This window comes from Lipophrys pholis (genome assembly GCF_963383615.2).
Source record: "Lipophrys pholis genome assembly, chromosome: 21".
In the NCBI taxonomy this organism is placed as follows: Eukaryota; Metazoa; Chordata; class Actinopteri; order Blenniiformes; family Blenniidae; genus Lipophrys; species Lipophrys pholis.
Genome location: NC_137649.1, coordinates 4,502,676 through 4,527,722, shown reverse-complemented (window position 1 = coordinate 4,527,722; position 25,047 = coordinate 4,502,676). Strand labels below are relative to the sequence as shown.

At 44.0% G+C, this 25,047-nt stretch overlaps 4 protein-coding genes across 6 annotated transcripts in view; 2 read left to right on the top strand and 2 right to left on the bottom strand.

Moving 5' to 3' along the window:
- The first annotated feature begins 1,335 nt into the window (after positions 1-1,335).
- Positions 1,336-6,908, top strand: LOC308126408 (protein CEBPZOS-like). Of its 2 annotated transcripts, none has more exons than XM_080490793.1 (4): positions 1,336-1,541; positions 1,655-1,772; positions 4,738-4,782; positions 5,952-6,908. In XM_080490793.1, exons 2-4 carry the CDS (start codon positions 1,655-1,657, stop codon positions 6,032-6,034), a joined length of 246 nt encoding a protein of 81 aa, XP_080346919.1. In that variant the 5' UTR covers positions 1,336-1,541; the 3' UTR covers positions 6,035-6,908. The 2 variants fall into 2 exon arrangements, with proteins under 2 accessions (XP_080346919.1, XP_080346918.1); XM_080490792.1 differs by having other exon boundaries at positions 1,383-1,573.
- On the bottom strand, positions 5,807-17,671 carry cebpz (CCAAT enhancer binding protein zeta). Its single transcript, XM_080490791.1, has 17 exons — positions 17,444-17,671; positions 15,045-16,540; positions 14,052-14,283; positions 13,656-13,818; positions 13,460-13,548; positions 12,533-12,586; positions 12,338-12,440; positions 11,829-11,888; positions 11,675-11,741; positions 11,485-11,588; positions 9,926-9,986; positions 9,310-9,512; positions 9,197-9,232; positions 8,480-8,578; positions 8,325-8,389; positions 7,911-7,992; positions 5,807-6,219 (listed from the first exon to the last, which is right to left on the bottom strand). The coding sequence occupies exons 1-17, from the start codon at positions 17,642-17,644 to the stop codon at positions 6,059-6,061; spliced, it is 3,276 nt and encodes a 1,091-aa protein (XP_080346917.1). The 5' UTR covers positions 17,645-17,671; the 3' UTR covers positions 5,807-6,058.
- A 188-nt stretch (positions 17,672-17,859) lies between these two features.
- ndufaf7 (NADH:ubiquinone oxidoreductase complex assembly factor 7) lies at positions 17,860-24,351 on the top strand. 2 transcript variants are annotated; one of them, XM_080490336.1, is made up of 11 exons: positions 17,860-18,019; positions 18,416-18,498; positions 19,173-19,333; positions 19,475-19,555; positions 20,266-20,376; positions 20,468-20,681; positions 21,368-21,426; positions 22,521-22,634; positions 22,902-23,045; positions 23,674-23,847; positions 23,992-24,351. In XM_080490336.1, exons 2-11 carry the CDS (start codon positions 18,420-18,422, stop codon positions 24,226-24,228), a joined length of 1,374 nt encoding a protein of 457 aa, XP_080346462.1. In that variant the 5' UTR covers positions 17,860-18,019; positions 18,416-18,419; the 3' UTR covers positions 24,229-24,351. The 2 variants fall into 2 exon arrangements, with proteins under 2 accessions (XP_080346462.1, XP_080346463.1); XM_080490337.1 differs by lacking the exons at positions 17,860-18,019; positions 22,902-23,045 and having other exon boundaries at positions 18,335-18,498.
- Positions 22,055-25,047, bottom strand: part of LOC308126164 (serine/threonine-protein kinase D3-like) — a 39,903-nt gene continuing 36,910 nt past the window's right edge. Inside the window, exon 20 of the transcript XR_013936418.1 lies at positions 22,055-22,737. The gene's annotated coding sequence lies outside the window, so the exon portion shown is untranslated. The remainder of the gene's footprint in view (positions 22,738-25,047) is intronic.

Below are 25,047 nucleotides of genomic sequence, written 5' to 3'. Positions count from 1 at the left end.
AGGAGACTTTCTGTCTGAGCAGGAGGCCGGCGCGTCGTCCTCCTCCTCCTCGTCCTTGTCTGACAGTTTGTGTATTTACCTGCCGCTGAATGTGAAAGAGCTGAAGTCGGACCACCATGCTCTCTGCACACACACCGCTGTTTTCCCCTCAAACACCCTCACATATTTGCCCCACGTTCCAGGGCCACACACTCACACTGAAATATTCATCAAAGCTGCGGCTTCTTCGAGACGTTAACCCTTCCTCACCGTTTTTGGAAACGTTCACTTCATCCCTCTCTTATCAAACTGATCCGGTTAACGATTAAATGTAATTGTACACTTATACAATTTTCACCACTTCTACAAATATTACAAACGCAGCACGTATGTTTAATGCAACATCTCCGCTTCATGCTTCTCACATTAACAAAACACTTGTTCTGTTTATGCGTACATACATACATACATACATACATACATACATACATACATACATACATACATACATACATACATACATACATACATACATACATACTTTCAAAGCCTTTGGATTACTCATTGTATCCAAAGATGTTATGTTTACGGGTGAGACCCTCCAGTAAACCTGCCAACTGATGTTTTTGTGGGTCAGATGAAGAAATATTGTCTCCTTGTCCAGAGCAGAGGTCACTGTGGAGTTTCAAATCATGACAAAATGGGAAAAAAATACAGGTCCAGTCTGTAGTTTCTGAATGATTTTAGTAATTTTGTTCCGAAATATTTCATGGGACTGAAATTTTAAGGAAAAAAATCAAGTAAACAACTGTTTAGGTTTTGTTGTATATGTGAAAAAGCTTGAAAATAATCCAGTTAGAGGTTTTTAATTGTATGAAGTGAATACACTGACATCTGCTGGTTATTTGTGTAATTACACCACAGTGAAACCAATAATGATGAAAAAGAAAATAAATAATACAACAATGATAAAACAGAAAATAAATAAATAATATAATTAAAACAACAATCCTAACAAAAATATAGGGATCGTTATTTAAGATTTGGTGACTAGAGTCAGTCGATTAATGTCAATAGATGAACATTTTTGGAGAGCAAATAGAGCCCCCCCCCCCCCCCAAAAAAAAACAACCCCAGACTCAGATAAAATAGAATTATTGAATCAAAAGAATACTATATAAAATGAAGGAAAGAACTGCACGTATATCTATATTCAATGAAAATCAGACATTGCTTTTGAATTGTGGCTGAAAATAATTATTTTAACAAAACAAACTCTTTCATTTAATCGAATTTTCATAATTTTTCTTTTTGTCAGATTCAAGTTATTTCTGTGAGCGTTGTGGGTTTTTCTTTCACTATTAACATTACGCTGTATTTCTGTCTGTCAGTGTTTTGACCCTCCCGGGTTTCCGTCCAGCTTGTTAGCACTTAGCCTGTTAGCTCCGGGTTATCCAACACGAAGTTCAACACATTCATGTAAAGTTTGTGTTATTTAAACCAAATTCAGGATTCAACCAGAACTCTCCTACGTCTGCTTTCCACCCAGCGCAGCACTAACGGTGAGTTATTGGAGGAGTAAGAGGACATGAAGGTGAATATTAGTAATACTAGTTGTGTCACTATTCGTCTGTGTTGTTGTTTTGAAAGAGGATTTGTGTGTTTGTCTCGTCAGATGTCTCCCAAACCTCTGGCGCCTCTGGCCAAGAAGCTGATGAAGGGTGTGATCGCCGTGGAGCTGCTGGGGGTGTTTGGAGCTTACGCTTTGTTTCACAACCTCAACAACAGTCAAGGTGACCCGACGCTTCACTGCACTGCACGTCAAGATCAAGTCTATTTTATTAATACGACGCCCACTACAGCTCACTACAGGACACTACAGCTCACTACAACACACTACAGCTCACTACAGGACACTACAGCTCACTACAGGACACTACAGCTCACTACAGGACACTACAGCTCACTACAACACACTACAGCTCACTACAGGACACTACAACACACTACAGCTCGCTACGACACATTACAGCTCACTACAGGACACTACAGCTCACTACAGGACACTACAGCTCACTACAGGACACTACAGCTCACTACAACACACCACAACTCACTACAGGACACTACAGCTCACTACAACACACTACAGCTCACTACAGGACACGACAACACACTACAGGACACTACAGCTCACTACAACACACTACAGCTCACTACAGGACACTACAGCTCACTACAACCCACTACACCTCACTACAGGACACGACAACACACTACAGCTCACTACAGGACACTACAGCTCACTACAGGACACTACAACACACTACAGCTCACTACAGGACACTACAGCTCACTACAACACACTACAGCTCACTACAGGACACTACAGCTCACTACAGCTCACTACAACACACTACAGCTCACTACAGGACACTACAGCTCACTACAACACACTACAGCTCACTACAACACACTGCAGCTCACCACAGGACACTACAGCTCACTACAACACACTACAGCTCACTACAGGACACTACAGCTCACTACAACACACTACAGCTCACTACAGGACACTACAGCTCACTACAACACACTACAGCTCACTACAGGACACTACAGCTCACTACAACACACTACAGCTCACTACAGGACACTACAGGACACTTTAACAGAGTAAACAACAACAATCCCGCTGTGGTTCGGGGGAATAGAAGGAGCGATTCAAACCCTGGTTCTGGTTCCGGGTAGAGACGTGATTGGAGCTCAGGCAGGCTGCAGGAGACACAGGGGGGCAGTGACATGGGGACACGTGGAGGTTTCTGTTCCAGACAGCGGCTTCTGTGAAAATTCAGAGTATGTTTAGCCTGAATTGAGGGAAACTCTTGAGTTTTCCATTCCAGAAAGAGCGGTGACTGAAACTCTGAGTCAGTTACCATGGCAACAGACTCTCTGAACAGAACCTGCTGGCTGGGAGGTTTACTGTAAGGACTTTCTACATGTCTCCTCCCACCTGAAGCAGCTACTAGAAATGGACTGTCCATTATTTCCAAACCCGATCGACATCGAGGCAGAAATAATTTGAGATCACTTTTGTCACAAGAGAGTCTTCCGGCCCAGATTAGAATTATTGTTATTTTTTTTACTGTTTTAATTCCTTCCTGAAATGACCAGTGTGCCTCACATCAGAGCACAGTTTATACACAGCATTATGTTTTTTTGTGAAATGGCATTTTTCTTTATAATATTGGTAAAGCAACAGCGTATGGAGTGGTTAGAGAATCACTGAAACAAGTGATTTTATTTTATTTTATTTTCTACTGGATTTCAGTAGGTTGAAGTAGCTACTGAATAAATATATATATTTTTTTTATTTAAAAGACTACATCAATTTAAATACTAAAATTAAAATCAAAATGAGGTTCAATCAGAGCATATATACATATGTACCTTTTCTTTCTGAAAGATGTTTTTATATTTCTTTTTTAGCTGCTTCCAAGTTGCTTTCCTCTTGTTGGATTGCACCTAAATGAAATTCATATTATACACCTATTTATTATTTCTACCTGTCTGCTGCGATCTTAAGTTAAATGTTAAGTCAGTGGAGTAATGTGTTCAAACTTATGCGTTGATTCGTGCAGCAACTTTCTCCCCGTCATCTCCGCTGCTGCTGCAGGGCCGGGACTTTTACGGCAAAATAACTCTGTTTTTGGTCTGTTGCCATAGCGACTCGTGGTCTCGGGGCTCCATTGATGATGGCTTTTTTATTGTGGTTGTTCAGGCGCTTAACTCAAGGTTCACATACTGAGAGTTGATTGATCTCATTCAGATCAGCTGTTCTGGAATTGGAAACTCTGAGTTTCCCATCTCAGACTAAGTCAAGTCAGAATTCAGGGAGAGACTCTGACTTTGTTGAACCTCCTCCCTGGAATACCCCCCAGGTCTCCCAGCAGTCTAAACCTACAGCAGCCTCAAGTCAAGTCAAGTCAGCTTTATTCATACAGCACTTTAAAACAGTTGTGGCTGAGGCCAAAGTGCTTTACAATAAAAGACAAAATAAAAAAGTACAGTAAAGAGTAAAAACAGTGAAATACAATAAACAAACAACAGATTGGCAACAATAAAAGCAGGGACAGAGTCTCAAACATGGTTAAAAGCCGGTTTTAAGATTAGTTTTAAAAGTGGACAGTGAGGGGGATTGTCTGACGGGCAGTGGGAGCTCATTCCACAACAGAGGGGCTGCAACAGAAAAGGCCCTGTCCCCTCTGAGCTTTCGTTTGGACCTCGGTACCTCCAGAAGAAGCTGATCAGCTGACCGGAGGCACCGAGCAGGGGTGTAGGGGTGGAGCAGCTCAGAGAGGTAGGGCGGGGCCAGACCATTCAGAGATTTAAAAACAAATAAAATAATCTTAAAACGAATTCTAAAATGCACAGGCAGCCAGTGGAGAGACGCCAGAACGGGTGTTCTGTGCTCCCTCTTATGTGCTCCAGTTAGAAGGCGGGCTGCAGCGTTCTGGACTAACTGGAGACGAGCGAGGGACGACTGGCTGACTCCAACATAAAGTACTGCGTTACAGTAATCCAGCCGGGATGTAATAAAAGCATGGATTACTGTTTCAAAGTGCTGCTGTCTTTACCTTTGCAAGCCTTCACTAGAAAACAAAAGTCCTGGACGTCCTTGAACCAGCTCCAGGTTGTATCAACAAACATCTTCATCATGTCACTTTATCAACTTGCTTTCTCTCTCGTTACCTGCAGATTTCAGAAACACTATGAACAGGAAGTTCCCGTCAATACTTGAAGGTGAGCTGAAGATAAATCCCCCCACCAGGATCAGGTTGTTCCAGGGGTGTCAAACAGAACTGAGGCTCCAACGTGGCCAAACCATTTTTAAACAAATTTCTTCACTGAGACTCGAGCTGAGAGATCAGTGATGCCGTCATGAAGGCCGATAGAGCAGCATTAAACCAGTCCGTTTGTAAAAACACCCAGAATGCAACAGAGGAGTTTTCTAGACATTTCACTGTGTTTTGCACCAAAAGGTTTCGATGAAAAATGTTGAGATTGTCGTCCTTTTCCATAGTAATCGTTTGGTTTTTGTGAAAATGTTGTGATCACATGTACTCTGCGCCACAACAAAGATAAAGTTTAAGATTAATGGTTATTATTTGCGGTGCAGCCAACTCCAGATAATAATGTCTGAACTGAAATGTTTGACGCCTCTGATTTAAAGTGTCAATGTTCCATTTACATCCAGTCATTTTTTTTTTTTTAAAGTTTTAAACTGATAAAAATGAGAATTTCATCACTTGATTAGATATTTCTCAGTGGATTTCTGTTAAATGCGTTATGTGCATTTAGATATTTTTCCCCTTCATATTATCAGAATTTAATTAATTTGAACCTAATATGGTCAGATATTCTCTTCCCAGAATCATAATTAGTAGATTTGGATTTAAAAAACTAGTAGAAAACATGAAACATTTAAAATAGGTCATATTAACAGTGACGTTTTGTTGGATAAAAGGGATAAGGGATGGATCAAATTAGTTTAAACCAGGAAAATAATGCAGATTCCTGTCATTTGTGTTACATTTTATTTGAATGATCTGTGCAAGTCAACTTATCTTTTGCTGTAGTATAAATTAAAGTTTTGGGTTAATTCAAAATCGGTTTTACTTATGTTTTTAGCTGTTAAGCAAGTATTTAAAACATAAATCTGATAAAAAAAACACCTTTTGGTTGGAAGTCATGAAAGGAAAGGAGCGTCTGCATTTTCCTATCGAGTCACTTTGACTAATAGAAAACGATCCAGGAAAACAAACGTACCGTATGAATAAGAACTTTTATTTTATTTAGTTACAGTAAATGTAAGAAAATGTGGTTACATGCGACACGTCACCTTGACAAATGTACAATTTAAACTCTCCAACTTTACAGAAGTGAACCCAGTTTGTGTCGTTTCCTCCCAGTTTACTACCGATCCAACGAGTGGGCGGGAATCTACGGCATCCGAGAGCGGGACCGCGACGTCTGGGCGTCCAGGCAGGACTGAACACAGCCGCCGCCGCCGCCGCCGCTACTTCCTCTTCTTCCCGAACGTCCGTCCGGCCGCGCGGGCTCGGCCGAACATCGGCGTCTTCTTCCGGTTGAAGGTGGTCTTCTTCCTGCGCAGCGTCTTGGCGTCGCGGCCGTGGATCCAGTCGTCCCGCTGAGCCTCCCACTTCAGCTGCTTCAGACCTGAACACGGGACACGAGTCAGCGTTCAGAGACATTAATTATACAGTGAAGCCAAACACAGGAGGACTTAACCACTTCACAAGTCTCTACTTGGTCTAGAAGATAACTCATTTAGATTTTATTTGACATGCATATTTAATGTTCGGACAACTTCAGAGTGGTGAAGTCTGAACTGTTCAACTTGGAACCACTTCTGCTCCTAAAATTGTGTTTAAATCATCTAGTTCAGGTGTGAAACTCATTTTAGTCCAAGATCCACCTGCAACAGCTTTATCCTGAGTCAGCAAAATAAAGCCATAATAACCTTAAAATTTTAAGTTTTTCTTTGTTCTGGTGCAGAATATATGGAATGAAAACGTTTATTTTCACAAAACCAAACATCGTAACATGACGAGAATCTCAACATAAAGCCGATTTCTAATAAAACCTTAAATACATTGAAATGTCCAGAAAACTTCTCCTACAGCTGTTGCATTGTGGGTGTTTTGTTTTTTCGCCCCACAATTTGCTTGTTGGTTTGGAGGATTGGAGCTTCCTGCGGCCCGTTTTGGCCCACGGGCCTGATGTTTGACACCCCGGAACTAAATCTGCTGTGTTGGTTTCAAAGCTGTCATTTATTCCCACACAGAGTCTGAATCAGTGGTTTTGTCTCTGTAGAGAAACGATTAAACTCGCTGGTGTCCAGCTGGAAAATGCTTCCTGTGTCTTTCTGACCTGGACTACGACCCCTGATCAACATACCCAGGATCTCTGTTTCCTGGGTTGACTGATCCAGACGTGTGTGATCCTGATCACCGTTACTACCAAGCAGGTTATCAAGTCGCTGGTTCAACCCAGACCGACGTGTTCACGTGAAAGGGGCGGAGTTTGCAGCGTCTGACCAATCCAACTTTAACTTGACCCTCCAGAGCGGTTTACAGATTACTGAAGGAGCAGTTATTCTCTGAGATTATGAAGAATTAAAACTCATCCAGCAAGTAAAAGCAACACTGCTGCTGCAGACAAAGCCAGAACATTCCTGACTTTGTGAGATTAGAGCAGATTAATTTATCTGCGATATGAACGGACAGCACCTCCGCTGATCAATTTCACTTTATTAAAGCAGAAACGTTTCAGGCTGAACTTCCTCACTGATCTTTTAGTTTCGATTTTCCATCCAGTTGTTTTGAGGCTGAGTTTCTCTTGTGTTTTATGTTGGAATATTAATTCATCACGAGTATTTCTGGTTCCATAAATTCATGTTTCTGCAGTTCTGTCAGGTATGATCATGAACCTCATTATTACAGATAAACAGACAAACAAGTCAAGAATAAAAACCTCCTTCAGAGCCTCAGAGACCAGGATTTATTTTATTATGTCAAAAAGATCGCTCTGAATTAATTCCTCATCTCCGCTCTACTGCAGCTCAGCGCTGAACCTGCCCCACCAATCACCATCATTTAAGAATGGGCGGGGCATTTTCCAGGAGATCTGATTGGTCAGGAGGCGGAGCTTTGACCTCTTATCTAGAACATAACCTGCTCCGGAGCAGGTTAGACGTTCAGCCTCAGTTACCAGGTGATTTATCCTGGTGAGAAGTGAACGAGCATCGTCGTACGGAAAACCTAGAGTTAATCCTGAAGTTATCTCGATAAGAGAAAATCCAGCTTCGTAGTAAACTCAAGTAAAGCAACTCGTCATGATTCGCTCACCTGCTTTGTCCCGGTTGGCCATGGCGTTCAGCCCGATGTTGTCGAACTTGGAGCCGGCGTTCTCGTCCAGCATGGAGCCGAACTGCAAAACAGTTTCAATTCAACGTCAGGCACAGTTTATATAAAAATAATTTCCCCTTTCTGGGACATTTCTGGACCTCGGACGGTCCGGGTGGTTAAGATTTGTGTAAAACATTGATGTTTCCGTCCAGTGAGACTTCACGAGGACAAACTTATCTACCAGGGAAGCTTTGCACAAAGTGTGTTTTCTATAAGAAGAGGATGAAGTGCAGATGTAAACATGCTTCCAACAGAGACTGTCTGTTATCGTCCCGTTCTAGAAGGACCCATTCTTCTTTTTATGGACCGTCTTTGTCTCTCTGTTTGTCTTGTTGTGTTTCTGGTCGTTCGCACCTCTTCAGCAGCTCTAAAGACGGCTCCGTCTTTCTTCTTCTGCTTCTTCTTGCTCTGTGCGGCGCCTGAAAGAACCAACAGCAGCCGTTACTGAACAGTCGGGAGTCAGAAGTCAGGAGAGGAGCTGCCGGTTCCACGGCGGGTTCCTCACTGACCCAACGAGCCGGAGAAGTCGAGCTCCTCCGAGGATTTCCTCTTCGGCTTCTTGGTGCGAGGCGTGATATCAGGAGCTTCCATCTGCCCATCGTCTGAGCCTGAACACAAACGGTTTGATTATTGAAGTTATTTTGTATTTGCACTAACCTGGATTTATTTTTTTTTTTTTTTAAATCGATTAGTAATTTTCAGTACCAACTACTAGTTGAATTTCTTTCTCAGACCCCGTTTCCATGACAACGTTTTAAGTAAAAACGCTTCATTTTTGTGACAAAAAAGTTTCACGTTTACACAGAAACGCTGAAAACGGTGTAGTTATCATGTTCGGCCACTAGTGGGTGCTGTTGGTTGTTTTTTGTTATAAAGAAACTAGTCTGGCCGCCATCGTCGCTATTCTACTTAAAGTGCAGAAGAACTATTCACTATGCACAGTAGTAGCGTTTCAGAAAAGTTGCGTTCTCCCCCGTTTCCATGGAGATGGAACGTTTTCAAAAAGTTGCTGCAGTGTCTCAGAGCTCCGTTGTCGTGTAAACCGACACCCGACACAAACGTTTTGAATGTGAATCTGTGGCATTAAACATGAAACCAGTTCCCAGCTTTGGAAATCCGATAAAGAAAAGTCCAAAATATTAGTTGATAGAGCATCTTCCTCACATTAACTGACGTAACCGTAATCTCGTCTGGATTTTCAGAAACACGTTTGAGTGTGAACTAACCAGCGAAGCCTTCACCGTCGTCCTCCAGTTCAGGAACTGAAAAAACAAAAAGAACAATTATTAAATAAGTTTACAATCAGTTACTTACAATCCCGATCATAACAACTCATCACCTTCATCATCATCATCATCATCATGGACTCCCTCAGTGTCCATGAACGTCCCTCCTTCCTCCTCTAGTTCGTCTCCGAAGTCTTCCTCGTCCATGCTGCCCAGAGACATTTCCTCGTCGTCCAGGTTGTCCACGTCCGAGTCGTCGGCGTCGTCCGAGCCCGAGTCCTCGGCCGCCTTCTTCCCTTTAGAGCTTTTCACATTCCTGAGAGACAAAGCAGCAGGAGCCTCCGTCAGAACGTCAACACCTTTCAAATGTCTGCTTCTGCTCGTTTCGGTGTCACTTTCTAGTATTTTGGGGTATTTTACTGGTCTTCTGCGTGGTTGATGACTTTAGACTTTAGTGTCTTTATTCGTGGTATTGTGTCGACGATTCAAATGTAGGAGTTTGTATTTACGTCCAATAACGAGCTGCTGTATGAGTGTGTTTTTTAAATATCAGTGTTCTTATGTTTTTAATGCATTTTATTTCGCAGTCGGTGTTTCCGTGTGGACAGACATCGTTTTCAAAATGCTGCCGTGTAAAAGCAAAACTTTTCTCAAACAAAAGAAAACCTGATGCGTTCGCACTCGAATCGTCATGGAAACGAGGTCAATACTTTAAACGAGTTTACTCACCCGGCAAAGTCCAGATCGTCTCCGGGCAGACCGGGGAAGTAGGAGTCCGACTCGAACTCGTCTGTCACACAACCAGAGAGACTCGGTGAGTAAATATCAACATTCCTGTATGAAGAACATCCCAGAGAAGAAACGTGATGGTGCTCTGAAATTCTTTAACACTTTTCAGACTCTTGCCAACAGGTTGAATCGTTGTAGGTTTTGTTTGTTGTTGTTGCTTCCAGCAGTTTGAGGTCTTTGAATGTTTCACCATCCTTTTCTTTCTTTTCACCTCCTCGTGTCTCTTCTGGGAACTTCGTGCCTTTTTCCATTTTATTTCATTATTCTGTGGTCATTTTCAGTCTCTGACACCATTTGTCTTTTATATCTTCCACTTAATGGATTTACCGTTCTTGTCTGTTCTCGTTCCCTCGTCCAATCCTTATTTCAACATTTTATAATCGTTTGTCTTTTTACCTTCGCAAACAAAAGTTGGATGATCAACGAAGTTGGCCGAGAAAGTCGCGCGAGTACATTTATCTATTGGGTTGTATGTATGTATTTTAACAACTTCTCGCAAAATCGATTCACCCGAATTGCATAAACTATTCAGGGATGATTTGTCGCCACGGACGGACCAGTCCATTAGATTTTGGGACGTTAACGTTTAAGAGTTTCCAAATAAATTCCAAAAACTAAAAAAAAAAAATTTCCCTTCAAAGCAGATGAGAGAGGCACCTCATGGAGATCAGCGTCTGTTGCCATGGAGACACTCAGTGTTTCACAGTGATGTTCCTATCTGACCTGCCTAGTTAGCATCAATATGAGCTAACGGCTATCACGCTAGCGATGCTAACGCGGTTCTGGGAGAACCCATTACACTTTGGTGCTGATCCAGATCATTCATTTGGCTTATTGATTGTTACATGCTTAGCACAGGTGCATTGTGGGAAATGGAGTCGTAGCGTATTTGGGTTTTAGTTTGTGTCGCTCCGCTGCTCAGCAGCAGACACGAGCCACAAGTTAGTTAGTTAGTTAGTTAGTTAGTTAACTCCAGTTCAGTTTGTGGGGACCGTGGCTCAGTGGTAGAGTCGATCATCCAATCACCGAGGGGTTGGAGGTTCAAATCCTGCTCTTTCAAAGTCATTGGCATTGTGTCCTTGGGCACTTTACCCACATTGCATGAATGTTGGTGGTGGTCGGAGGTGCGAAACGGCAGCTACGCCTCTGTCAGCATGCCCCTCACACCACCTGGTGTGAATGAATAATGATTTCTGTATGTGCTTTAAGTCACCGTGAATATATAAATCAAAGCCATTATTATTATAGACGATAAACTGGAAGGAGGTAAGAATATTGTCTTATCTTGTGTTTTTTCAAATTATTAAATAAAATCATGGGCTAACCAAACTAAACCAATGAATAAAGGCTGGATTATCTGGACGTGGAATATGTGTCATTTCCCTGTGTCCATGTTTACCCTTAGCGGAGGTCAGAAATCTCTGATTGCTCGTTTCTTCTCACACACACACACACACACACACACACACACACACACGCACACACGCACACACACGCACCGAGGACTTTGTCGAACTCGTCGTCGTCCACTTCCTCCACGCTGTCGTCGTCTCCGTCTCGAGGTCGACGCGGCTGCTTCTCCTGCTGACGTTTCTTGAAGAACCTGCAGCGATAAAACCAGAAAACTGAAGAAAATGGACGAGATTCTGAGGAGTAAAAGGAGAGAAGAGCGAGGGGTGGATGTGTCACCGGTAGAAGAAGAGTTCCTCCACAGGAATCTGACTCTCCTCTTTGCACAGAAACTCTTCGCAGTTCACTGAGAGGAAGAAACACAAAACATCAAATGACCACAAAACACTTGAAATCAGTGAACAACGGCTGTCAAACGCATATTTCCTCTCACCTGCTACAGAGTTGGCCGATAATCTTTGTTTGGGCATCATCGCTGCAGCGTCTGTGTTTTCTGAGGAGCAAAAATACTGTTTCACTTTTTATGAACTCTGAATGAAAGAAGCTGATGGCGATGAAACAATTCAATCATTTTGTCTTGTTTTGGTCGTTTTAAGCCTTTTTCTGTTTATTCTGCATCTCGTTTGGTGGCTGATGCATCGCTTCAGTTTAGTTTCTCTTTGTAGTCGGTTTTTTTTTTAGTCACTTGGCATCATGCCTTTGCTCTTTTTGCACATTTTTTCTGGCTGGTTCATATATTTTTTGTCATTTGAGACATTTTTCCAGGTATTTGTGACTTTTGATGGTGACATTAGAAACAAATACAATGTTTTCAGTCTATTTCCAATCATTCTCTCTCCCCTGCTCACTCATTCCTTTGGTCGGCCCTTTTCATGTTTTTATGTCTTTGCGTAGTTTTAAGCTTCTTTTATGTTCATTTGTAAGTGGTGTGAGTGGGATTACGTTTTCCTTTGAGCTGTTTGGGGTTCCTGAAGACGAATCGATCCAGGAACCTGATGAGGGTGAAGTCCTGCAGAGGATCACCGGAGTACTGGATCAAGTCTCCCTGAGGGGGGGGAGGGGAACACACGTTTGACAGTTTTACAGTGAATACAAGCAGCTCGTTTAGAAATAAGAACGATGAACGACGGAGTTTACCTGCAGGATGGTTTTAGCAAACAGCGACACCGACGGGTGATAATGCAGAGAAAGCTGCGGGACAGAAACACACACTTCAAACGTCTAATTCATAATGTCTTCTGTCAAGATCAGGGATTTTTTTGTCCGGATGAATGGACAGAAGTAACTTACTGAATGTTAGTAATTTATTATAGTACCTTCTCAAAAAGAATGCGTACAAATGAAACAGAACTTTGATAGTTTTCTCCAGTTTGGTCTTTATAAAGTGCACCTGATTGATTATGTTGAGGAAAGTGCTGGAAAAGCCAGACGTTGAACAGTAAATTAACAGCTAAAATAAATAACAACATGGAGACGATCTTAGAAAGCAAAACATTCCTTTAAGGCCCCGTTTGCAAGTTAAATCTCAGAACTTTCGCAGTGTTCCCATCGTCCATTTCCACGGCAACGGTGCTCAGAGCCGCTGGAAACACTAGATCTCTGTGGAAACAACTTTTCAAAAATGCTCCGTCTCCGTGGAAACGGGGGAAAACGCAACTTTTCGAAAGTACTGCTACTGCACATGCTCAGTAGAGGACAATAAGTATAAATGGCATCTTTGTGGTGTGGTTCCATTCCACTAGTGGCCCGGCAAGCCAACTACATCGTTTTCAGCTTTTCTGCCATTTCTGTGTACACTCACACTGTTTTCAAAAGGTTGCCATGCAAACGTGAATCTTTTCTGAAACAAAAAAAACCCCAGAAAACATCATGGAAACAGGTTGTAGGGCTGCTAATCAGAGGTACGAGTGGATCGAGGCGAATGCTAATCACAGCGAGGCATCCTCCATGTTGCTGTCAGGAGGCCTGAGGTGAGTCAGGATTAACCAGGTTAAGTAAACAGCAGTGATGATCAGTGTTCTGGACCAGAAATGAAGAAAAACAGGAGAGTCCATTGTTCCTCACCCTGTGCAGCTCCCACAGCGTGGTGAGGTCGGCGCCGCAGAATAACGGGTTTCTGTGCAGCGGGTCGTAACTCTGCGAGCTCTTTGTGCCTGGAGATAGAAATAGAAATATATATGAAAATCAAAGTCACGGTAGAAAGTTCGTCTTCATGGTTCTCCGATTGAGATTCAGTCTGTCATCAGAGCGTCTCACTGACCGTCCAGGTTCTGATGATGTACCCACGATGCCGCGGGTTTGACCGCCTCCACACTCGCTCCTTCCTCCAGTTTGTCTGCGTCCACAAAGCGCTCTTCCTCATCATCCTCCTCATCAGGATTGTTGTCTTCAGCGAGGTCCTTGAACTCCTCTTCGTCTCCATCCTGAACACAAGAAGGTAGAAACTGATGATGAGACATCGGGAACATCCCGGCGGAGAAACTGACTGGACTGTTGTTCCAAGTGTATTATCACATGAACTATGGGAGTGCAGAAGATGGACGGATGATGTATTTCCTGATTATTTCCTCTAACGAGAGCAGGGGAGTCAAACATAAACCGGCCAGCACGAGGCTCCAATCTGGCCAAAGCGGCAGCGGTGAAGCGTCTTTCTCACCGCGTTCTCCTGCAGCAGCGTCTTCAGGCCCGGCTTGGCCCGCAGCACCTCCGACACCAGGAAGAGCGCCCCGCAGGCGAAGCTGGCGTTCTGCTCGGCGGTGACCTGCAGCAGCCGCTTCACGAAGGCTTTGACTCGCCGCAGCGTCACGTCGGCCTTCAGCGACTTGTAGAGCAGGTTGAGGAACATGCTCTGCCTGGAGGAGGAGGACAGGCCGGGGTCCAGCAGCTTCCTGCAGGGCAGACATGTTCACACTGCAACACGCTTTCTCTTTGTTCAGACAATTCACACGACGCATGAACAGTTTCACTTCACTGTTTTTATCTTCAGGCAGTTTCAAGACAGTTTTTTTTTTTTTTTTTATTCTTACTGTTAAAAATATTTGAGTTTTGTTCTTTGGCTTCAACTCAATTGCTGTTTTTATATTGTATGTTTTACATAATAAAAAAATCTTATTTAAAACATAATTCTAGATTAATTTATTGTCATGTCTTTTGGGGAAAGTTAAGTGAAGAATTAAGACAAATATTTGAGTTGTTTGGTTTATATATTTGTGTAAAATCCCACAGAATGACAAATATCTGTTAAAAACACGGTTGGTTGTGAGCAAGAAAGCAACCAGGAGAAATTGGGGAAAAGAAACACCACCGACTAAAGATCAGTGGCTAAAGGTTGTGGGAGAAATTTGATTAATAGAAAAGTTAACACACAGACTCAAAGTCCAAGAAGCACAAAAACAAAAAGAAGAAAAATTACTGAAAAGTAAAATTTGGGATTATAAACAATGAGCAGTGTTTAAGGCTGATAACAAGAAGGTCGGGAGGAACTGATACTGATTCCAAAGTGGCTTTATTTCTTTGGTTTACCTTCATTTCCCCAAGTGGATTAATAAAGTATGATTACTTTAGTCTAGTTTAAAGATGGAAAAAAATATTTTCTAGTAAAGATTTAGTAGAAAATAAAAACAGTTCAGAGGATTAACCGATCGTTTACCTGTACAGAGTGACGTAGTATCGGTCGGAGACGCTCTGCTGGGAGTCCATCACCTGGAACAGCAGCATGAGCGCCTGCACCGCCGTGTTGAACTTCACCAGGTGGACGACCCGGAACAGCGTGTCCATCTGCTCCTTCACCTTCTCGTCGCCGGCGCTGGCGTAGGGATACGCCCGGTTCACGCCCGACAGCAGCGCGCTCAGCATCTTGGAGTCCACGTCCTTCTTCTTGACGCAGGCGCGGAAGAAGGAGAAGTAGACGGTGATGAGCTTGGCGGCGAGCTCGGCCTCGTCGTGGCTCAGCATCACCTGGCTGAGGAAGCAGACGGAGTAGTACTGCGCCTTGGCGCTGACGTTGGGCCGGAACATGAGGCGCTCCACCTCGCAGCACACCACCACCTTCATGTTGGGGTGTTTGTGCAGCAGCGTCTCCAACAGGTACGACGCTTTGGCCGCCGTCTTGTACTCGGGGTCGCCCAGCTTGTTGACCACCTGGACGAGCAGCGCCCGCTCCTGCTCCGGCCGGCTGCACAGCAGCTCGTGGGCGGTGGCCAGCGCCTTCGCCTTGGTGGCCGCCACCGTGTCGTGAGCCACCGAGTCCAGCGCCTCCACGAACTCGGCCACGTGGTGCTTCAGCTGGTGCTCGAAGTACCACAGGACAAGGCGGCGGTCGCGGGCGTCGCGGTTGCCACTGGCCTTCTCCTCCAGTTGGTCGAAGGGGTGCTGGGCAAAGGGGCGGAGCTTGCGGCCCCCGGGCAGAAGGTCGGACAGCAGCAGCTCCCGCAGCGTGTCCATCGCCATAAGGCCCATCCGCCGGCTGCCGCGCTTCTTCACCATCGCCACCAGGCTCTCCACGTGCTCCAGCATGTGTACCGGAGCGTCCTGGATCAGCAGCGTCATGGCGGCCATCCTGTCGGCCAGCACGCCGGACGAGACCACGGTCTTCATCCACCCAGTGTTGGCTCCTTTCTGCAGCGTCTTCTTGGATTTGAAGAGTTTGACCTCGGCCTCAAACAGCTGCTGCGCCAGCGTCTTGTACCGGGACACCAGCGATGGATCCTGCAGCGCCGCCGAGCCCTCGGAGGCGTACTCCGCCTCGAACCACTTCCCCCCAGGTTTGATGAGCAAGACGTTCCGCGGAAGGAAGTCAAAGACGTTCTGCTTGGCCTTTTTTCCAGACGACGCCTCTTTGCTCTTCTTCACCCGATCGGCAGCTTTCTTCACTTTGGCCTGTTGACTTACTTTCTCATTCTCTCCGTTCTGTGCAGCGGTCGCAGTAGAAGCAGCGGTCGCAGTAGAAGCAGCGGCGGAAGGACCCGCCACCGGCTCCGCCTCCAGTTCATCTTTGACAATCTGCTGCGTGGCGTACGCACGGATCCCGAGTTTGGTGATGAACTTCTCAAGCTCGCCATCCTCCAGGTCGTCTATCGCACCTTTCTTTCCTCCGTCGACGAGCTCCTTGGAGTCGACCAGAGCGGCGAGGAGGACGTAGTCGGCCTACAGGAAGATAACCGACAAATTAATACAGTTTTTTTATACACAACATTATTAGAATATTCACGAAGGTCTAATCTTACATTGCTTTACTTCATTAGAACAAATCCTCTTTTACACATTCCCTCAAACAACTTCTGGTTAAAAGAACATTTCTCACAATCGCCGATAATGGCGATGTGATCTGCAGACCCGTTACTCACTGTGCTGCTATCCACCCTTGTCCGGAGCTCCATTCAGAAGTCACCATTGCTGCTTTTTATTCCCTGATAAACTGGTCCTCTCTTCAAGCATGCAGACAAACTTAATGGTTTCATTTCATTGAGAAACTTCGTCTGTATCTACCTTCTAAATATTCACAACACAAATCACAGTCTATGTGATTTGTACAGCATTTTCTTAATTGGGCACTATATAACACAATATGCTCTTAAATGTGCAATATACCATACAATACACCTCGAAATGTGCAAGTTACCACACAATATACCCCTGAAAAAGTGCATTACATAGAACAGGGCTGCATCAGAATAACATGTACTTGTCCATGGGTATGAAATGGGCAGATTATCACTCACAAATTGACCTACTTGGTAAAATAAAGGTGAAATAAAATAACAAAAACTATTACCGTTTTATTAGTTGCACTCATCTTCATACGTGCTGAATGTCACATTAGATAATCGTGTGTCCATTAATGTCAATATGATACTTTTCGTGTTTTTAACGTGAATACACTTAAATCCCACGGAATAGCAACTATAACTGTCAATGTCAAGCTGAAACATATGCATAAAGATAAAAAGTGGCACCGTGATCATGCTTTGAATGAATCCTGGACACGACAACATCAGCTGAAGTTGATCTGAAACCATGTTTAGGAGAAGAGGAGAAGAAACTACTCGCCTGTGTTCCTCCGAGCCGTAAAACCTCCTCCATATCGAGCTCCTCATTATCTTCCTGCCCTCTGTCGTCACCTCCATCTTCATCCAGACCTTCCTCCTCCTTTCCTTCTATATTTTCAGACTCAACCTCGTCACCGTTGGCCTGAAATGTCACTTTATTCGTAGCTTTTCCCTTCTTTCGCTGCTTGTTTTTTGCTGCCATGCTGACTGCAGCGTGAGAAAGAGACCCGGAAGTACAAAAAGCACTTCCGGTTTCTCATTTGTTTTCTTTTTTTGTTCAATACAATAATCGAATTGATAATAGCGTGTAATGATCATTATTTACAATGATCTGTAAAATGTGAAAAATAAAATAATGACAAATAAATGCATATTCTTTTCAGCCAATCGTATATTTTGTCTTTGGACGTCACTGCTGTCCAATCACGAGGCTTGTTGCTGTTCGGTCATTCCTGTTAGCGCTTCACTTTTACGCAAGGACGTTTTCGTGTTTTATGGATTTAAATGAAAAAAGACACTCGCATGGGCATCTTTAAGTTTTGTGTTGTGTACACACGGAGTTGAAGCTTCACCCCTAGTATGATGGATTGTTTGTCTTTTGCCGTTAACATAGTTGTTTATTTATGCGGCTAACGCTAATCGGTGTTTCGGGTTAAGTGGCTTCCCTGTTAACTGGTGACCGGCTTCCTTTAGCGTTAGCGCTGCTATTACCAGCATATATTAAAAAAGAAACCCACAAAAAGTACGACACTTCGAAAGTGTATTGTAAATGTAATTAAACGGCGTTCACCAGGACAGCAACGTATTTCTATTACGTGTTTAACATCGGTTGTTACTAGCAGCAACAAGAGACGCTAAAGGAAGTCGGTCACCAGTTAACAGGGAAACCACTTAATACGAATCACCTAGTGTTGTCATATGGTCCATGTGGTTCAAACATGATCCGATAAACGGAGTTTGTGTCACACTGCAGGATAATGAGGACTTTATTAAGGTTAAAAACCCGGCAGCTGATCAGCAGAGTCTTCATTCATCCCGCCGGTCTGCCAGCACCAGGTAGGAGAACAGATACTTTTAGTTTATGTCTGATTCATTCACATAAATTAACAACTATCTGCTTTAATAACACTGTAATTAACCATTGACAGTAAACCTGCAACATCTGCTTCTGGTTTAGAAAAGTCACTCAGTAATCAGGATTTTTTTTTTTTTAATTCCTGCTACACTCAGATAATCAGATAAAATACACCAGGTTAATTCTCAGTACTGTAATAATGTGGCTTCGTTATGAATATTGTCTGTTAACAACAGGATCTAAAACCTTTATGAAACCCCTCAAACAAGTTTGATGCTGAGCAAAGTATGTTTATTGTATTGCTGCTAAAAGTGAATACAATTCTTTAAATAATAGATACTTATTTAACATGTGTTTTTACCTCTGTCCATCTTTATGTCTGAGGGATTTAAAACTCTTAACTAAAATAATATTTTTATGCCAATTCATGTCACTGGCATGTTTCTATTGAACTCATTTAGTTTAATATTCCAGCCTGTTTAAATTTTCTAAAATTGATTAGAAGAATTTGTTATATAAAAAAGGTGCTTATAAAATCTCTTGAATGATCAAAAACACGGTTGATTTGTTTATTTTTTTATTTTTTTAAAAGCACTACCTTTTTAAAAGCTGGATCAGCCCAGCGGTAACTGAAAGTGAGTTTTGTGTTTGACAGCACGATGGCGAGCGGCTCCATCCAGACCCTCCTGCAGCTCTCCTCCAAGCGAGGACAGACCCCGACCCTCCATGCTCCGCCACCTCACCACCAAGATCACCGCCACGGGTCCGATCCCGGTGGCCGAGTACATGAGGGAGGTTCTGACCAACCCCGTCACGGTGGGTGGAAACGCTCAACCCGGTGTCAGTTCTGTGGTTTAAACAAAAGCGGTAGATAAAGTATTGATTCGTCATGTCTGGTGGAAATGATTCAGCGTCATGCAGCAGTGTTGATTGTGTTTGATTGTCGTGTGTTTTCAGGGTTATTATGTGAGGAGCAACATGCTCGGACCTGACGGAGATTTCATCACATCCCCAGAAATCAGCCAGATATTCGGAGAGGTGAGACGGATAATAAAGAAGTTCCTCTTTGGAACTTTTCTCCAGATATGAGGAGCAGAAAGATTCTATTGGCAGAGAAACTTGGCTCATGTGCCTGAAATCTTCTTTTTTTTTCATTAGCAAATGTAAAAAAAAATTAAATAAACTACAAGACAGGTGAAGGGAAATAAAATCCTGAAAGTAACAACATCAAGAAAACAAAACTTGAAAAGGAAAATAAAGAAGATATTCTTTTTTTTAACTAACAACAGAAATATAGAAAACAAAAACATTTAGAAAATAAAAACAAGGAGAAAAAAAAAGAAGAAAATCTAGAGAGAAAATCTAGAAAAAGCAACAACAAAACCTGGGGTGAAAAAACGACAAGAACATAAAAGTAATGAAATCTAAAAAAAATTAAAAATATATATATTTGAAAAAAGAAAATCTTTTCAAAACAAGAAATCTGTAGGATCTTTTTTAAAAAGTCAAAAAGCTGTAAGAATACAAACCGACTGGAATCTAAAAACATCTAGAATAGTTTTTAAAAGTAAGACATTTTGGGGGAAAATCTTAAAAGTCTGATGAAAAGCGAGGCTATTTAAAGAAATATGATTGAAAATGTGATTAAATGTTGAAAGTCTTTATCAGAATAATTCAGTGTAAATGAAGTTTTACTGATTGAAGTCTGTGATCACATGAATGAGATGAGCTGCCTGTGTTTCCTGCAGCTGATCGGCGTGTGGATCATCAGCGAGTGGATGGCCGCCGGGCGACCGCGGCGGCTGCAGCTGGTGGAGCTCGGACCCGGGAGGGGATCGCTGGCCGCCGACGTCCTCAGAGTACCGACCAAAGACTTTAATTCAGCCCAACTTGTTCTGGGCCTCATGCTGCTTTAGAAGATGTGACGATGGCGGTCTCGTCTCCCTGCAGGTGTTCGGTCAGCTGCGCTCGGTCGTGGCCGAGGCCTCGGTGTCTCTCCACCTGGTGGAGGTGAGTCCGGCTCTGAGCCGCGTCCAGGCCCAGAATCTGACCGCGGACGGCGGCCAGGCGGCCGACAGCGAGGACGAGCCGGTGTACCGCCGCGGGGAGACGGCAGGCGGGCTGCCGGTGTCCTGGTACCGATGCTTAGAGGACGTCCCCGCAGGTACAGCAGGACGGCAAGAGTGTCCTCTGAAACTGAAAGCCAAGCAGCCAGCAGTGGGACTAAATCCCAAACTGGTCGTTGGTTGGTCACTTTCTCCCATTTCATGGAGAATTTTCTCATTGGAAATTTACGTAGTAAATGTAGGAGAACATTTCAAGAGAAAACAACGTGTCACTGAACTGAATTATTAAAGTTACGGCTCCAGCTGGACGTTTAAAACGACTTTTTTTCAGGTTATTTCATGACTGAGTGAGCTTTGCCACCAAAAACCCAACTTTACTTTGAAAAACTATCGTGCCGATTTAGTGCACAAACTAAATAATAAAATTCAACTAAATTTAGTATTTTTTTTTAATCATTTGTCTGTGAAAATGCAAACATTTGCTGTTTGCAGCTTGTTAACTGTAAATTTTGGGATCAGTTTTAAGGGTTGACGGTTGATTGAAGACAAAATTTGACTCTTCAGGATCGTCTCAAGTTTTGAGAAACACATTATTACCATTTCCTGACATTTCAGTGAAAATACAAGTGAATATCGAATTTATATTTAAGGTATTGATCATTTCTGCACAGAACAAAAAACATAAAATCCTTGGAAACATCCTGACACGTTTTGTTCTGTTTGTGTGTTTTAATCACGTTAAAATAAATCTAATTACACTGTCTGACTTCCTCTCTTCGTCCAGGATTCAGCATCTTTGTGGCTCACGAGTTTTTTGACGCTTTGCCGATCCACAAATTCCAGGTGAGGTTTTCCAACCTGAATCTTTAAAAATCCAAATATGCTGCTGTTTTACTGCCTGGTGTGTAAACACTGCTACTACCAGCAGGGGGCGCCAAACGACTGTGATATCAAGTTATTCAACGTCAAGTGCAGTAGGAATTAAGATGAATAACAATCATAATAGTAATACCACCAGCAACATGATAAATAAACAACTTAATTTCATCTTATTTCATCCCTTAAAGATATTTCATTGTTGTTTCACAGAGTATTCATGATGAAAATGTCCGTATTTTTCCAAATCTGAACAATGAGCAGCAATAATTACTGACATCACAACGTGAAGCCAATTCTAATGATGCAAAATACATTGAAATGTCCCAAAAAATAACCTTGTGTTTCACATGCATGTTGCTAAAATGTCAGTTTAAGAAAAGGCCACAAACTGTTGAATTTCATAAAATGAACAAAAAAGTGTTTGAAGGATGATTAACTAAAAACAATAACAACAAAAAGCCAGATTGACTAAAAAAAACACAAAAAATAAGGAGCCAAAATGTTTCTCATGGTGAAAGGCTTAAAATGGCTGAAATGACACAAAAAGATCATGTTTGGTCTTTTTAAATAAAAGCTCAAAACCTTTCTGTTTGAATCAGTTTTTAATGCCCAGCGGCATGGTGACGTTTGATCTTGTTTTATTTATTTAACATGTACACGTAGGGCTGTTTTGTTGCTGTTTCCTTTTACAGTTTTATTGTATATTTTACTGCCGTTTCCCTTTTTAAGTTATTGTGTTGCTTTTAAGCTCTGAAGCACGTTGGTCAACCTCTTGGGCTGTTAGAAGAGCTATATAACTACATTTTCATTTGACGAGGAAGGAAAAAAATGGTCAAAAGTCAAAAAGGCTAAAACAACCAAACTCGGCGAATCAGTTCAAATAGGCTAAAAATGTTAAAACTGCAAAAAACGACAACATGAATCAAAATCATGATCTTCCATGATTTAAGGTGTTTTGTGGTGGAAGAACTCCAGAAACGTCTCTTCTGTTCCTGAAGTTTGCAGACTGCTGGTCTGACCCTGCTGCTCCCTGCTGATCCGTTCCATGTTTGCTGCAGAGGACGGAAAAAGGCTGGAGGGAGGTGCTGGTGGACATCGACCCGGAGAAGCCGGGCGCGCTGAGGTTCGTCGTGGCGCCGTCGCGCACTCTGGCCTCGTCCACGCTGGTGCAGGTTGGTGTCTCCGTGTTGTAACGTGTGGAAGACGCCAGCAGTCCAGGTGTGACGTTTGCATGTTCCCCATGTGTCTCCTCCGGGTTCTCCTCCGTCCAAAAACCTGCATGAAACGATGGAGCCAGTTTTAGTCTGCAGGAAATGAAGAGAAGTCAATGGGACGTGTGTGTGTGTGTGTGTGTGGGTGTGGGTGTGGGTGTGTGTGGGTGTGTGTGGGTGTGTGTGGGTGTGTGTGTGTGTGTGTGTGTGTGTGTGTGTGTGTGTTAGGAGGGTGAGAGGCGGGCCCACGTCGAGGTGTGTGCAGAGGGCGGCGTGGTGGTCCAGCAGCTGGCCCGGAGGATCGCGGAGGACGGCGGCGCGGCGCTGATCGCGGACTACGGCCACGACGGGACCAAAGGCGACACGTTCAGGGTACGGCGCTCAGGACGAGCCGCTGCGTGTTTCAGCTCTGTGACACCCGGCGTCAGAGCTCCGTGTCCAAACGCGTCTGACATCTGATTTATGTCGTCGTTGTTTTATAATCTTTTGGATTGTGTTTTCCTTTGCGGAAAGTTTTGAGTTTCCATGGCAGCATTTTGAAGACGATGTTCGTTTCCATGGAAACAGCAGAAACGCTGAAATCAATGCAGTTAGCACGTTGGACTCCCGTGGATGCTGTTCTTGTTCATTGTCCATCGACTGCACATGTGTGGAACAACTATTTGCGCCGTAGCAGCGTTTCAGAAAAGTTGCGTATTTCCCCGTTTCCATGGAGACGGAGTGTTTCCCAAAAGTTGCGTTTTGTCCCGTTGCCGTGTTTCCTTGGACAGAGTGGTGTTGAAAAGTTGGGCTGTCCTCCGTTTGCACAGAGACGGAGTCGGTGCAGTGGCGTTGGGAGCAGCTTTTGAGCAGCGTTGCAGTGTAAACAGACAAGCAAAATGTTTTCACTTAAAAACGTTGTGGAAACGGTTCCTTGGTCTATTTTTCAGGAAACGTCCTCCGTGGCTCTCTAAAGTCTGTGAACGGTCTCACAGTGGAAACGCATCTCTTTTCTCTTCAGGGGTTCAAAGGTCACCGGCTCCACGACGTCCTGGACTCCCCCGGCTCGGCCGACCTCACCGCCGACGTGGACTTCAGCTACCTGCGGAGGGTGGCGGGAGGAGGCGTGGCCTGTCTGGGGCCCGTCGCTCAGAGGACGTTCCTGAAGAACATGGGCATCGACACCCGGATGCAGGTGAGCTCACACATCCAACACGTATCGCCGAGGGACGCCCGACACACCGGCCGTCGTATCGGTACCGGACAAAATATCTGTGCGTCCCTCCATACTGCGTACTACATAGAAAAGCAGAAACCAACAACCTGTCGGCCTCCTCAGGCGCTGCTGAGGAGCTGCAGCGACGCCTCCGTCAGGGAGCAGCTGATCAGCAGCTACGACCTCCTCACCAACCCCGCCAGGATGGGCGAGCGCTTCCACTTCTTCAGCCTGCTGCACCCCAGCCGCCTCGCCGCCCTGCCCCCGCCCCCGCCCCCGCCCGCCGGGCTGAAGCTGGAGAAGAAGAGGAGCCCGGCGCCGCTGCCCGTGGCCGGATTCACCGAGCTCAGCTACTCCTGAGCGCCTCGGAGGGGAGGGGACGGCGGACTGGGGACAGTTGTCTCGTGAGTGCTTTTCTGGAGCTAAATGTGGCGTTAAAAATGTTATGAGGACAATAAAGTAGCAGGATGATTTGTGTGTGAAGAGCTGCTGAAGTGCTCTTTGACTTTGTTTACACCACAAACTGTTTGAAGCAACGTCGTTTTTCTGCGCAGGAAAGAAGCTGTTTTTCACAATAAAATCAATGCAGACAGACAAATTTAAATTAATATTTTCAAAATAAAAGTATTTATTCTCTCTTTGCGGCCCCGTACCAAATAGTGTTCCTTTGCCTGGGGGTTGGGGTTAGTTAGTTAGTTAGTTAGTTAGTTAGTTAGTTAGTGTGTTTACAATAAAATCTCGACATTAGAGCAGAAGACTTCAAGGTATTTTTGCGTTTTGTTTTTAAACGGGATTGTTACTTAAATGTGTGTTCACACAGAAACGCTGAGAACAATGTAGTTAATAGCACGTTTGACCACTACTCGCCGCTGAAACCACAAACACATGCCGCAGAGAACAGTACGCCACAACACAAACGTTTCGTGGCTGTAAGAACGCTTCTTTTTAAATCTGGACCCGGTGGCCTGATGTTCGACGCTCCTGGTTTAGAAACTGTCGGAGGAAAGTCGAACCTGCAGTTCATCTTCACGACTCGGTTACAGACCGAAGTGTGGAACTCCCCACCTGGAGGAGCAGCAGGGACGGCGTGCTGAAACCCGACACCGAGCGGGAGGTCGGAGGTCACGGAGCGGCGGCGGCGACGGAGGAGGATCCTCTTCCCTCGCTCTAAACATCTTG